Here is a 15,634-nt window from a genome sequence, read left to right as displayed (position 1 = left end):
TTATTCACTAATACCCACAGACATGAACATGACCCTTCCATTCAAAATGCATGGTCCTTAGGCTACTTTCCTAACCTTATGTCAGTGATATTGACAACCACTAGAAGATGCATGTAAGTAAGCCTCTCTCCCAGTTCTCCCTCTGTAATGCACATATGCCAATAGGTCAAGAACACTGACATTGCATTTTCTCCACTATATATATGTAATGCTCATAGTCATATGGAACTTCATGTTAATTTTAAACCAAGAAAAAAAAAAGGGAATTGAGAAGAATGGAATAATGAACTTTTACTGTGTGCTTGTAAGTTGTGAAAGAAAAGGATGGGGAGCAAGTAATGGAAATAGATCGATGAATTACACTATCGCAAATGGACATCGTGTAGTAAAATGTCCCCTCAAGAATGATGTCTACCTTTAAATATATCTAGATACTAGAAGGAGAGAAAAGGGCAGGCATTAAGCCAATCTTAAAAATTAAAAAATTAAAAAAAAATAAATAAAAAAGAGGTTACAACTTGCTTTGTTTACCCAAAAATAAAACTTGCTTTATTTGATTCCAAGCTGAACTTGAAACACGTAAGAAAAAAATTTGGATTTGGACGTGCTTATCTTCAGGTGGAGGTTAGATTTCATGACTTCAATGTTTTCTTTGCATTGAACCTGATAAGATGCTGAAATGTAACAATTTTTGGGCACATAACAACATCTTATTGGGTCTGGTATAAAAGACACTGGACTCAAGCTAAACCATTCATAATTTATATATTTTTGTTTATCATTTAAAAATATAATTTTTATATAGAAAAAGTTGAGATCTAAAAAGCTGTAAGTAGCATTTTAGGTTGAAAATAAGCTTTTAGCAGATGAAAATTAAAGAATATTTTGAAAAATTAAACCAATTGAGAGAGGGGTTTTGTCCTTTTATGGGTATAATGCTTTTGTAATTGGCCAATCACACTGTGAACAGCTTTGGATTTTGAATTGAGAAATTACTCGAGAGAGAGAGAGAGAGAGGAATAATAATACAGATCATCTCCTCATTACTAGTGGATGAAATAAATCATTCAAGGACAAAAACAAAGAGACACTGCAGATTAAATTTTTGCCAGCATGATCAAAATGACAAATTGTAACCCGCTCTTGATTGGTTTGTAAACCTAACCAATGACAAACAATCTATGACAAGTACTTTTATTATTTTGAGAACCATCTATGACAAGTACTTGAATACTTGTTCCACAGTAAAACAAGCAAAAGATTAATACAACTTGTATACTTTATATTACTAATGTACAACTTATATTACTAATGTATTATATGTAACTGTTTTAAATGTGTCAAATGACAAGTACTTGACTACTTGTTCCACAGTAAACACAAGCAAAAGTTTAATACAACTTGTATACCTTATATTACTAATGTACAACTTATATATTACTAAGGTATTGTATGTAATTGTTTTAAATGTGTCATACCAATCATTGTAGTTTGAAGTTAAAGTTCTTTAAAAAAGTACACAATACAATTGTTCATCAAAAAAAATTTTAAAAGTACACAATTTGAAATTGTGCTTTACAAATTACACCGAAAGTTTGTGTAATTCACTAATTACTTTTCAAATTCCCCCCCCCCCCCTTTTTTTAAACAGCAAAAAGAATACCAAGGAAACTTCCTCATGTAATTCACTAATTTACATTCTTATCTCAATTTTGGTGAAAACCCAAAAAAGAAAAAAAAGAAAAATTTCAAAGCCAAAAGTTACCAAAAATGTATAAGATTCTATTCAACGACACAATGATCCGAGTGGGACTCACATTCCTTCTTAATTCTCTTCCCCTATTTACTTCCAAAATCTAACAAGACTAGCAAAAATTCACATACAATGAGTCACCATTGTCCTAGATTATCTCAGCCGTAGATCTCTCATCATAACATTTTACCAACCCCAATCAACGGTCAATATTCTTCCAAGTTCAAACTTCCTTCCCTTATATATAAATATCTTTCGCGGCCTCTCACTTTCCATAACTCGTGTTTTTCTCACTGTCCGAACTGTAATAAACTCTCTCTCTCTCTCTCTCTCTCTTTCTCTCTTTTTAATTTTAAAGTTTCAATTTTTTTCTCTTCCTAGATTTGCTCTTCTTTAAAAGGTTTGCTTAAACTGTGGATTCATTAGTGTTCAAAATTCGGATCTAAATTTAATCATTTCTCTTTCTTTTTGGTTCTGAAGAACAAAAAAAAGTAGCTTCCAAGCTTGTTTTTATTATTAACAACAGAAAGTCATCTCTGTTTGGTTAATGAGAAAACTAAGGAAAGGAAAAGAAAATTCCTAATTTTACTTTTTTTGTTGTATACAGTGTATATGTGTTTGTGGGTGTGGGTGTGTCTGTTTTCAATGTTTTTTTGAAGTTTTGTTTGGTTTTTTTTTTGGCAGAGATTGGTGTCGGTTGAAGCGTCTGAAATGCGAGTTCTGAGAGATCCAAAGTCCAACCTTTGAACAAAGAATATTGTTTCTTCAAATTTTTACTACTACTACTACTACTGGTACTAGTAGTAGACTAGTAGTGCTAGAGCTAGTGGTGTATATATAAAATTATATATAATATATGGCAATGGACACAGGAGCTTTCTTAACGAAATTGGCGACCTCTGATCACAGCTCAGTTGTCTCGATGAACCTCTTCGTTGCGCTTCTTTGCGCTTGCATAGTCATCGGCCACTTATTGGAGGAGAATCGCTGGATGAACGAGTCCATCACTGCACTCGCTATTGTAAGTTTATGTGTGTGTGTATATATATATATTTACACACACAGACACACGTACAGGCACATATACACAGTCCTAGAATTTTGGGGTCGGATATGAATCCTCGACAGGCTAAGCAGAATTATGTATTTATAAATACATAATTATGTTAAAGTGTATGTTTTAATGTGAGTTGATGTGCATACATACGCCTGCAACAACAAAAAAGGCACAGTCTTAAAACTTTGGGATGCTCAAGAGACTATGCAGGATTGGAATTATGTATGAATATATGTTAATGTGTATGTTAGAATGTATGTATGTGAAAGTAAAAAATTTGAGTTTGATGGCAGGGTTTGGGTACTGGAATTGTTATACTACTCACAACAGGAGGGAAAAGCTCACATCTATTGGTTTTTAGTGAAGATCTTTTCTTTATTTATCTTCTTCCGCCCATCATTTTCAATGCCGGGTGAGTTTGATTTTCTTTTCTTTTTTTACTTTTTTTTGGGGGGGGGGAGGGGGGGTGTGGGGAGGGGGTTCACATTTGTTATTTTTTGTGTTATAGGAGGGTCAATTTGAATTTTTAGAGAGACTTTCTTATGAGATTGGTTACATTGGTTATTTGGTTGATTTAAAATAATTTCTATTAATGAGTAATTATAAAAAAATATAATAATAATTTCTACTAATGAGTGAATTTGTACATTTGGTTCTTAATGTGTTAATTGGAATTATGCTGTACTCAAGCTTCATAAAGCTGGTAATCATGAAATGCTACATAGATTTAGCTTGCAATCTTGCAAGGTGAAAAACACAGCCTCATCCAAGAAGAATTCAAGAACATGAACTCTCCTTTTTTTCCATTAAAATGATTAAGCCTTGGTTTCACTAATTTCTTTGGCTTTTTAGCTGCTTTCACTGTATATTGTATTTTTCAACTAGCACCTGTAATAAGATTAAATTAGTGCAAGCAGGGAAGAAAAAATTGAAGCAACATTATTAACTTTCACTAAAAAAACATCAAGTCCAAAAGAAAACAGAAGAAAATATTATTAACTGTTTTGATAGACATACCCATTAATGAGATTGATCTTTTTCTTTTTTAATCTTTTTCCCATTATCCTAACCAGGTTCCAGGTGAAGAAGAAGCAATTTTTTCGCAACTTCATGACCATAATGCTGTTTGGTGCAATTGGTACTCTGATATCATTTGCCATAATATCATTAGGTACACTCAATAACATTATATCGTTAATTGTTGCAGCGTTAGCTTGTGCATCAATTTTAGCTTAATTGTTTCTGGACTGCCAATGCTTTGAAAATAATGGTTTTCAATCAATTGTGTATGTCACCAATTAAACTTTGCCATTATTGCTGTGCTCAAGCTCTTAATTGGGAGATATATATCTTCATCTATGTGTATGCATGTTGTACACATATCCCTGGGTTACAGTCAAGGAGACTGATATGCAATTTCCATTTTCGCTTAGTTATCTACTCCCCCCCCCCCCCCCCCCCCCCCACACACACACACACTCACACACTCTTTGAACTTCTTTTTGTGTATTTGTAAGACACTTGAATGTAGACAATCAAATTCACTCAGAAGTTATGGAAGTCACTGCTGATGGAAATACATTCTTTTGTGGGGTGGTCAAGCAATCAGTGAGACTAAGTGTGATTCATCACATAGATTTCCCATTTTCTAATCATGAAGAATGAATATGCTATTTTGGATTGATTAGTACTGAATTCTAGTTGTGTTTCTAATCATGTTCATGATTTTGTTTTTGGACCTAGGTGCTATACACTTTTTCCAGAAAATGAATATCGGTTCCCTCAAGATAGGAGATATTCTCGGTATAGTCATTATTACACTTTTTTAATAAGAATTATTCTTCATTCTGTCTTCTTTTGGGATAGCTTTCCTTCCTGTTTACTTATTTCATTCCCTTGGTTGCAGCAATTGGAGCAATATTTTCTGCAACAGATTCTGTTTGCACCTTGCAGGTATAAATGGCATTGAAGTTGAGGTCCTTATTAGTTATTACGACTTACAAAAAAGATACTTTAGAGTAATCCGCTCCATCTGTGCAGGTGCTCAATCAGGATGAGACACCTTTGCTGTACAGTCTGGTTTTCGGAGAAGGTGTAGTAAATGATGCCACATCAGTGGTGCTTTTCAATGCGATCCAGAGCTTTGACCTGTATCACATCGACTCAGTTATTGCTTTGCAGTTTGTTGGAAGCTTTTTGTATCTATTTATCACAAGCACCATGCTGGGAGTTCTAGTAAGTCTCTCTCTGGTCACATGTGCATACTTGTGATTGTACACTATCTAATAACATTTTGCTTATCTCTTGCAGGCTGGACTGCTTAGCGCATTCATGATTAAAAAGCTCTATTTTGGCAGGTCAGTATCGTCATGTTGTCTACTTTGAAATACCTAACTGTTCTTTAATGCAAGATGGAAGTGTAGAAAAATAAAAATACCAGTGACAGCAGTGCAGCTTCAAATGAATTAGAATCTTGTTTATTCCCCATCTCTACCCAAGCTGCTGTTATATAGTTGATGTGATATAGGAGTTTTGTTGTTAGTTATTGTCTTTTTTAAATGACAGGAAATATTCCTACTGTTTCCAGGTAATGCTTTCATAAGTTTCTTATATTTTGTGTTCTGTTTTGTTTTTTAAATGATGAAAACAGGCACTCTACAGACCGTGAAGTTGCTCTTATGATACTCATGGCTTACCTTTCATATATGCTAGCTGAAGTAAGATTTTCTACCACTTATGGGGCATATAACATTGCATTTTTTTTTTTTTACTAAGAACCTATCCGACAGTCTAACCATGATTAAATATTTACTTTTTCTTGCAGCTATTTTATTTAAGTGCTATTCTCACTGTATTCTTTTGTGGAATTGTTATGTCACACTACACATGGCATAATGTGACTGAAAGTTCAAGAGTGACTACAAAGTATGTTTTATCTCCAAAATTTTTATTATGTACAATTGGCACACATTCTTGTTCATTGTTTTCATTTAGGAGAATCTGGGTTAGCTGTACAATTTATGATGTTTCAGTTCTCTTTATCAATTATTGCAGGCATGCTTTTGCTACATTGTCATTTGTTGCTGAGATCTTTATATTTCTTTATGTTGGAATGGATGCCTTGGATATTGATAAGTGGAGATTTATAAGTGACAGGTAAAGGTTAATACATATGAAGGAGATTCTTGCCATGAAGCACCTCTCTTGGTCGCAAAATATTAGGGAGAGTGTTTACCTTTTGTTAAATGTGAGGGTAACTTTGATTTGTTTTCTGTTGATCATTCCCCTCAGCCCTGGAAAATCAGTTGGGGTGAGTTCAATTCTGCTGGGACTGGTTCTGCTTGGAAGAGCAGCCTTTGTTTTCCCCTTATCCTTCTTATCCAACTTGACCAAGAATTCTCCACATGATAGAATCAGCTTAAAGCAACAAGTATGTTCATTTTGCAAACTTGCTCTTACAATCTTGATGCTTTTAGAGAAATTGATTTATTACATGTGTCTTTGGATCTTTGTTTTGCAGGTTACAATTTGGTGGGCTGGTCTGATGCGTGGTGCTGTTTCTATGGCACTTGCTTATAATCAGGTAAAATATCAAATAATCTCCTTTTCTATGGAACATTGGATAACTTCATAATCTGAAGTGGGTGATGAGGTTCACCTAGAAAATACTAAGAGCCACAAACTTCAGTTTATGTAGTTCTGGTAGTTCTCTGTCTTTTCCTCATGCCAATGGTTCAATGAGGTGGGGTCCATGGAGGTTTTATGCTCCTTGGTACCCTGCAGATATCTGAATTACAGATGGGGAACTACAATTATAATTATAATCATAATCATGATGATGATGAACTCTTATTTTTATGCTTGCAGTTTACTAGGTCAGGGCATACTCAATTGCATTTAAATGCAATCATGATCACCAGTACTATATCAGTTGTTCTTTTCAGCACAGTGGTAAGACATCACCTCATTTCTCTGTAGAAACCAGTAGGCAACCTACAATCAAGCCCACATGTCCAGCTTAAAACATGCCCCAAGAGAGAGCTTGTGGTTTCTCCAACTTCAACTGTGTATCATATACTATTAAACAAATTACTTCTTAAATCCATATTCTTGGCTTGAAATTAAGACTGTGAATGGAAAACGTACTTCATCTGATCATGATCTCAACTTACTTTTGCAGTTCTAAAGTTTGAACTGGACATTGTGGTATTGGACTGTAAATGTTACAATTAATGATGGTCTTATTTTGACAATGTAGTCATAATTATATTGTGGGAGAATCCATGAAAACTTGAAGTTCATTCAAGATTTCTTTCCTTGCGTCATGCACGAATAATAGGTTTTATTTTATTTTATATTATCTTCCTATTTGTGGAACTGTGCAGGTATTCGGGTTGATGACTAAACCACTTGTGAGGATCTTGCTTCCTCCATCAAAACAAATCACCAGCATGATCTCTTCCGAACCATCTTCTCCTAAATCTGTCATTGTGCCACTTCTCAGCAATGGACATGAATCAGAGGCTGACAAGGGCAGCCAGCATGTAAATCACCCAACTAGCTTACGGATGCTTCTAAGCATCCCTTCTCACACTGTTCACCATTACTGGCGAAGATTTGATGATTCTTTCATGCGGCCTGTTTTTGGTGGTCGGGGTTTTGTACCCTTTGTTCCTGGCTCACCAACTGAAGATGTTGTTCAGTGGCATTGATAAGTATATCCAACTGAAGATATGAAAAGTACTAATTTCTGAAACTTACAAGTAGGACATGATACTCAGGGCAAAAAGAAAGAAAGAAAAGAAAAGGTAGGGCATTAAATCGGCTTTGTGTGTGCAATATGTTGATATTGAAGAGATTTCATAGAGGGTGGTAACAGCATTTTGATTCAGCTTGGGCTGCGTGTAATTTGATTTTGTGTGGTGATCCAAAAGTTTGTGTCTATATAGTTTGTCAATGAGGTTGTGAGCCAAAGAGGTTGTGTCCTTGACAGTATAGAGTATACACAGCTTTGCAAGTTTTGCCTGATTGTCTTACACAAAGCATGTATTGATTGTATTCTATAATTGGTTAATGATATTCTCTAATATATTTTTTACCCCTGATGTATTGTAGTCTTGTACAAGCATGATCGTATTTACTGGTCATATGGCTGTGTAACGAAAGTCTGCTGTAAAGAAATGGAGGTGGTGTGGAATCTGGTGCATGTCAAAAGAGTGTTCAAAAATAAAAAGGTTTTCTCGACACCTTGAAAATTGTTTAAAAAAGAATTATAGGAAAAATATAATTTATGCACCTTAAAAAACATGGAATTTCTAGAATATATGGTTGTTGACACTTAACCTTTTATTGTCGAGACTCTAGATAACAATGGAAGTAACAGTTAAAAAATATCGAAGTATCAAATTCCCAAATAAAAATTTGTGCTGAGTATTTTATTTTATGCACGATCTTTTTTTTTTTCTTCCTTTTTCTTGTTTTATTCCTCATAAAGTATCGAAGTTGACTGTGCATAAAATGGTTGGAAGTATGAAACACTAAAAGTGGGACATGAGATATTTATTAGAATTCCCTTGGATATTATGCTAACCTCCCTCATCAATTTTGTAGAAATGATAGAAGATCTAGCTCAGCTCTACCCAAAATTTTCTTATGATTTACCCCATCATTACCAACTTTTCCTGACTGTATTTGGATATCAAAGGGACCTTCCCCATAAGATATTTTAATGTGCTTGATTTCCCCTTTGTTTGCAATCAGCACAGGTTGCTCTACCTAATTGGCCACCCTTTCCAAGTATGATTTCTAGGTTATCTATGGCAGTGCCTAAGGGCATCCATGTCAAGATGTTCAATTAATGGCTAATAATTTATAAAATAAGAAAATCATTATTTTCTAAATTGGCTGCTTTGCTCCAGCTTGTGTATGTGGCGTGTAAGATTGACTAATTCAAATACAAATTCTTCAAAAGTTTATTTATTTATTTGATAATTTGATAGTTGAGAGGAGGATTTGAACTTTGTATATCTCTGTTAGAAATATTAGGAGGTGTCAGTTGAGCCATAAAACTCTTGACAAATCATTTGAAAGTTTAGAATTAAAGAAAACCGGAGTAGAGGATCAAGAACATGAAGCCAACATGAATGCAATGGTTGAAAGGGGCTTCGAAGGAATGATGAGGACAATTGTGACAAAAGAAGAAGAAAAAATTCACTTTCATTTACAGTTTCCTATTTCCTATCCAACCCCACCCCACCCCCCGCGGGGCATGCACCCAGGGGAAGAAAAAAAAAGGGCCTCCAATAGCCCAATCTTTAGTTGCAGGTTAGGGCTTAAACCCTAACAATGGTTGGCATCAAATTTGAGTTGCAACTTAGTGGTTGAAAAGCCATATGTTACCCAACTAAAATAACGTCCTTTTAATATTATCTCAATCCCAAACCATTAAAATTCAAATAAAGAATCACAGTGTTAGGAAAAGAAAACCTAGAAAACACAATATTCTCACTGCAATATGAATACAACCAACCACAAGAAAATTTCCGATATTTCTATTACTTATCTCTTCTGTTTTTATGCACAACTCATAGAGGCTACTATATCACATGTTAAGTACCAAAACAGTATTTGTGGTGTCAGACCATTTTAATTACATAATATCGGATCCTCTTCAGTATACTAAAGACCAGTGTTGCGTCTCAGAATGTCCAATGCCAGGGCCACAGAACGCCTCTATAGATGCATAAGGTATCCAAGTGCCACACTGACAAGAGCAACCATACAGACATACAGTAGGGGGAAGCCCACCTGAGCTCGTTTCACACTGTTCTTCCTCAACATCTCCTGCACAGAAGCCTGTTTGAGGTCTCTCAGAATGGAAAACAAACTTTGAAAAATGACCAGCTATCAACTAAGCGTAAATGTTTCAATGTAACATTTGGTGCTGCTCTCTTTAATTTTTACGCATCCCCAAGCATTAGAACAACGGCAAGGACAGGAAAAGCAGCAAGAATCAAATGGAGGGAGCAAGAAGGATATGGAGCTTAATAAAATTGCTGGTAAAAGAGGACAAAAAATGTGATGTGGATCAAGCAATGTTGGCAAGCTTGAAGAACAAACACACCAGAGGAACCAAAAGTAGTTCTCAAGATCAGTGCTAACTTATATTAGTGGGGTACGAGGGTATTTCATAATTTTTCATAAATTTGATTGAATTTTAATTATTTCATGCCACATCCCGAGAAAGGTTATGGTAAAGCAATTATTTTAATTCTACCTAAAAAAATTTAATGGAGGGGAGTCGTGGATAACTAATTCCATTTTGAAGGAGGGATTTCTTATGAAATTTCATTAGGTGAAACTCTCATATCTTAAAATAGGTTAATAAGTATAAAATTAATAACCTTTTTGAAAATGCAATGCTAATAGTAATTGTAAGCCAAAAACAGAAAAAAAGCTCGAAGTATTCGGTAAGATTTCTGTTTTTAGAGGGGCATGCACTGTAATTGCATAATCAACTTTCCAAAGTATATAATAAATCAAATCAATAAATCATCTTTTTTCCCCATTTATATTAATTTACCTTTCCCTTCAAGAAATCACTGCATGAAAGAGAGGTGTAAGTAAAATGTAAACTTGAACCCATAATCATTGCTATTTGTGTTAGCTTATCTACTTGTCTCAACCATTTTTACAGCTCAAAAAGTTGGTGATGATAGAGAAATTGATACTGAGCTTATAGCCTTTAAGTGAACAATATGATAGAAAAGGGTCCTGGAAAGTGAATTACTCACCAATTCATGCTTTAGTCTATCCTTCTCTAGATTGGTCATACGCCTCTCTTCTGTCAGCTTCATGGTTTTAAATTCAGCCTGCCAAGAATCCCACAAATCTCCATTATTGCAATCTTGGCTTCAAGGGCAAAATGCAAAAAATGTGGATTTCAAAGCAGTATAAAGAAATAGGAACTTCTGGTCAGTAAAGTTGAGGAACTCAATTTGGGATTGGATTATATGATAAAGGGTCATGTTTCTAGCCCAAATTAGGTGCATATCGACTCATGATTGGCCTTTCCCACCCTTCATGGACTTGGCTATCAAAGTTGACAGCCAAAAGGATATAGCCATCTCCAGATAAGTCCGCTCTCAAAAAAGCATATTATAACTCATGGAACCCAGATAATTTCCCAACCAGTCCTTATAAAGAGACTTATCACATCCGAATTTCTACCTCCAAATATGTACTAGAAAACAAGTAAGCCCACAGTTCGAGGTTCCCTGCTATAAGTTAAATCTACAATGAAAGAAACTGACCTCTCTTAGAGTTGAATCTGTCACATTTAGCTTCAATTTCAAATCCTCAAAATCCTTGGCTAAATTCAGCTCAACATCTTTCTTCACCACTTTCAATTCCTCCACATTGTCAACAGGTTTAGAGTCCTCAAAATCAACTGCTCTTAACTCATCCATTTCCTCCGCAATTTCAATCCCCTTGACATCCTCATTGACCTGGCACAACAAAAAGAAGACATTGTTTTTTGAGAGTCATCAGGCATGCTTCTTTAATTATTTCCATTATAAGCAGGGGAAAACCAAATACTCTATGCTTCCAAGATCACATTTGCTAAAAGACTATAGCTCAAACCAATAGCATATATGTAATTACCCTCTGAGGTGGAGGTATGTTTTCAACTCCACTCCGTACTATCTCTTTTTGCATTGAAGCTTCACAAGATGGATCTTGCTTCAATACTCCATTAATTGGTAGCAGTATTGGGGAAGGAGGTGGAACAGTTAGGATCACCCTAAGCTTCTTCACTACAATGTATTTGCCACTGTCTTTTGCAAACTGCCAAAAGAAGAAATTAGCATACTAAATCAAGAGTAACCTAATTAGAAAGGTAACCATAAATCTTACCATGTCAGAAGTAATATCCTCCTCAGTTGACCCAAAGGGAATAAAAGTGCTCTGAATCAGGAACTTGTCTTTGCATTGCATATCAGGTGGAGCTGCACGCTGAGCTTGCATGATAACTGCATATACCAAAAAAGCGAACAGTAAAAGATCTACTATAGTTGGTAGCGGAAAAAACTTAGCTGCTCTGGGAGCAATGCTCCCTCCTCTCATATAAGAGGTGGGCCCCATGGTGGGACCCACATGTGGGGCCCACCCCTCGTGAGAGGAGGGAGCATTGCTCCCAGAGCATGTAAGAATTACCCATTGGTAGCAGATATTTGGGGATGACACGAATTAATTTCTGATTTTATTTTCTAGTTCCGCTCAGTAGAAGTTTTGTTGGAATTCTATTTCTTTGTTCAAATTAGCTCTCTCTCAACATGTTTAACATGATGTTTCTAGGTATCACTTTTTAATAAACCAAGGCTGTTTATTTTCTGTTGTACAAAATGTTGCTCAAAAAATTGTGTTGCTTAAAGTAATGGCACATATGATGTAAGCAGTATATATAGAGAAAATGAGCCAACAACATAAACAGCAAAAAACTTTGCAGAAGGCAATATGTCAAAGCACATACTGAATCAGTAATAGAAAAGTAAAGGTGAAAATAAGTCAGGGCTAGGCAATATTGGGCATATATGATATACCTGTAAAATCACATGTCATTTTTGGCTTAATAATGCCTGTATTTGGCCGCACACAATACTTCTTCGGAGACGTCGTTTTGACCTGCCAACAAAATTTTGTAAGTCTTATAGTTATCCACCTATCTACACAATCAAACTAAAGTTTCCTCAATTAAATATTCATTTCACAATTTTGGAGTATAAATCATATCAGACTACTGGGGAAGTTTATCGATCATAATTTTTTTACTATAAAGAGTTTTTTTTTTTAAAGGCTCGGAAGTTTTGAAAACACAAAAATACTGCATGATCCACATGACTAATCTTAGTACCTTGAAAGCAACATACTGATCAGAGTTATTGCCCAGTCGAATTGAGCATGAACTTTGTTTCTTCACCTCAACTAGAGAGAGAGAGAGAGAGAGCTTGTTAGTATCATAAGCCTTAAGATAAATACATATCAACTTCTAAAAAAATCTATTTACATTATATTTGTATCGAACAAAGATCACAAGCATTGCTTATAAAACCAGTAGACAACTTAAACCAATAATATTTTTTTTTTTTGAAGTACAATTTCAGCTTAAGAATTAGTAAGAAAATGCAGGCCATGTACTAGAATATAAAGGGGATTTCTTTTCCATAAGAAGAGCAGCATGACCTGGTACGAACAAAAAAACATGTATCAAGTTCATTGGATATTTAATTGAATGCCACCAACTCCAAAGGTCAATGTGAGTCCATCTTCAGAGTTTGACACAGCTTCATTTTTTTTACTAATCAATCCCCACGGACATTCAAGGAGTAATCAGTCATATGCAAACATAATATCATTTTCAATCTCCGTTTCAGAACTTACTAAGGAACCATAAGTGATCAACCTATGTGTATTAAAAATTACAACCACGCCATATAGATTAATACATGAAACTATACAACCTTAATTTCCAGCTAGTACATTATTGTTTCTTTTGACATGGAAAAATAACCACACGATTCTTGATATGCAAGACGTAGATTTTTGTAAGAGATACTTACACGTAAATTTGAGTTCCTGGGGCTGAATCTCCAAAATCTCCGTACTCATAACTCTAGATCACCAGAAACCAACCAATTAATTCAATAAACAACAATTGACAAACAAGCTTTAACATAAATCAATAATACCATTTGGCCATAATAATGCAGTGGATTCAAAACCCACTAAAGCACATTTGTAACTAACTGATCTCTCTTTCCGGAGTAATTTATTGTACACACCTTGTATTCATGACTCATGACCCTACTCCTTTTCTTTGAATAAATCATCATTTAAAAAAAAAAATACACAAAAATTCTCTAAAATCCTACGATGTCAATGAAGAAAAACACACACATGCGCGCACGCGCACACACTTACTTAGGATCAAAAAAATTGAAATGTTGCCATTTTTTCTTGAAAACACTTAAAATCACTCTTTCAACATTGGATTCTGCTTATTTTGATTCCATGTATGAATTCAAAAAAAGCCTTAAAAAGTTATTTAAAGGCGTGTTTGGACTTCCAATGTAGTTCCACAAACAAGGCCGATCAATTTTCGTCTAAACCCCAAATAAGCATTTGTAACTAACTGATCTCTCTTTGAGATCATAATTTCTTCCATTGTAAGTTTTTAGTAGGAATTTCACGTACACATCTTGTATTCATGATCCCACTCCTTTTCTTTGAATAAATCACATTTATTATCAAACAAAAAATACACAAACAATTACTTAGGACCTGTTTGGACATTCCAAAATAAAATTGAAAATGTTGCCATTTCATGAAAACACTTATTAGAATCAATCTTTCAACGTTGACTTCTGCTTTTTTTTTTTTTTTTCTTCTTCCAGTTTACCTAAGTGTGAATCCAAAAACAGCCTATTCAATTATTTAAAGTCGTGTTTGGACTTTCAACGTAGTTACACAAACATGGCCGTTCAATTTTCGTCTAAACACCAAATACGCCCTTAACAAACTTTTTTCATTTCCTCTCTCTCTCTCTCTCTCACACACACAAAAAAAAAATCTAAAACTAACAAAAATCTGGAACAAGAACAAGCAGAGAGATGAAACAATCAAAGACTCTCAAAGTTGGTTTTGAACAGAGAGAAAAAACTTACTTGGAAGTGGACATGCCCGAAATTTTGGAAAATGTGGATCAGAGTAGAAACAGAATGGTGTTAAGAGTTACAAGAGAGGTTTTCGGATTGCGACGCTTTCGCTTTGAAATTGGAATTGCAGAGAGAGAGAGAGAGAGAGAGAGAGAAGTAGTGTTAAAAAATGTTTAGGGTTGGTGATCTGAAACGCAATTTGTGTAGAAAAAGCAAAGAGAGCAGTGAAGGCAAAGAAAGAAGAGAAGAGAAGAGAAGAGAAGTTGGTGTTGGTTAGTGGTTACTTGGTGTCTTTTCTGAGCGAACCGATGTCTTTGTGGTTGTACCCGCTGACATCATTTTGCCATTGCGTTCCCCTTTTTTTTCTTCTTCTCTTTCTTTTTCTTTCAATTTCAAACCAAACCCGCCGCTTTCTCTACTAGTCGGCTTGGCTCAACAGCCACTCCACTAAAGGTTCTTTATTATTATTATTTTTTTTTTTAAATTTTTTTAAGGAAATTGTTATTTTTCAATCCTAATTGTTCACCCTCGTTACAATGTCCCTCTAAAATTTAGAAATGTACAATTGAGTCATTGACCCTCCAATTTGAGAATGCTGTAAGTTGTAACACTATTTTTCTAAAAAAAAAGTTGTAACACTATTGCGTTGGTTTCAAGTTTAATAGAATATATTTGCAAAAAACACGTGATTTTTATCTAAGGTAGTATATCGTATATTTTGTACATATATACCTCTCTCACATGAAAGTGAATCTCAATTTAATAAAAAAATATTTGCAAGAGATACGTAAATTTTGCACAAAGTGGTACTAAATACATTTGGTGTGTATATCCCTAATATGAGAGAGAGAATACATGCACGAAATGCACGGTGTATTCCTTTTTTTTGCACCCACCAAGTGAGTTGGAGTGTACCATTTTAGACTAGAAGACAAAAATACCCATCTTCTACTTGTTTCTTGTGGAATTTTTTTTTTTCCAAGGAAGAAATCTCAACCTAAAGAGCCTAAAAAAACTATCACATCATAATAAATACCACATTGTCAATTTCAAGATTAAATTCAAGCCTTCTTTAAAAGCCAATATTAAGAATAAATCTCTCTCTCTCTC

At 34.8% G+C, this 15,634-nt stretch overlaps 2 protein-coding genes across 3 annotated transcripts; one reads left to right on the top strand and one right to left on the bottom strand.

Moving 5' to 3' along the window:
• Nucleotides 1–2,464: 2,464 nt before the first annotated feature.
• On the top strand, nt 2,465–7,915 carry LOC142626108 (sodium/hydrogen exchanger 1-like). The gene is made up of 14 exons (XM_075799894.1): nt 2,465–2,774; nt 3,104–3,222; nt 3,884–3,981; nt 4,554–4,613; nt 4,717–4,763; nt 4,851–5,045; nt 5,121–5,167; nt 5,461–5,527; nt 5,635–5,735; nt 5,865–5,966; nt 6,102–6,240; nt 6,331–6,393; nt 6,678–6,761; nt 7,196–7,915. Exons 1-14 carry the CDS (start codon nt 2,610–2,612, stop codon nt 7,520–7,522), a joined length of 1,614 nt encoding a protein of 537 aa, XP_075656009.1. The 5' UTR covers nt 2,465–2,609; the 3' UTR covers nt 7,523–7,915.
• A 1,414-nt stretch (nt 7,916–9,329) lies between these two features.
• Nucleotides 9,330–14,852, bottom strand: LOC142626109 (vesicle-associated protein 1-2-like). 2 transcript variants are annotated; one of them, XM_075799896.1, is made up of 9 exons: nt 14,534–14,852; nt 13,430–13,482; nt 12,724–12,794; nt 12,413–12,494; nt 11,727–11,842; nt 11,475–11,657; nt 11,123–11,317; nt 10,604–10,681; nt 9,330–9,665 (listed from the first exon to the last, which is right to left on the bottom strand). In XM_075799896.1, exons 1-9 carry the CDS (start codon nt 14,545–14,547, stop codon nt 9,543–9,545), a joined length of 915 nt encoding a protein of 304 aa, XP_075656011.1. In that variant the 5' UTR covers nt 14,548–14,852; the 3' UTR covers nt 9,330–9,542. The 2 variants fall into 2 exon arrangements, with proteins under 2 accessions (XP_075656011.1, XP_075656012.1); XM_075799897.1 differs by having other exon boundaries at nt 9,330–9,653; nt 14,534–14,822.
• Between the last annotated feature and the right edge of the window lie 782 nt (nt 14,853–15,634).

This window comes from Castanea sativa, chromosome 2 (assembly GCF_040712315.1).
Source record: "Castanea sativa cultivar Marrone di Chiusa Pesio chromosome 2, ASM4071231v1".
NCBI classification, from domain to species: domain Eukaryota; kingdom Viridiplantae; phylum Streptophyta; class Magnoliopsida; order Fagales; family Fagaceae; genus Castanea; species Castanea sativa.
Note: the sequence above shows the minus strand (reverse complement) of the source record. Positions and strands in the feature narration are given on the sequence as shown.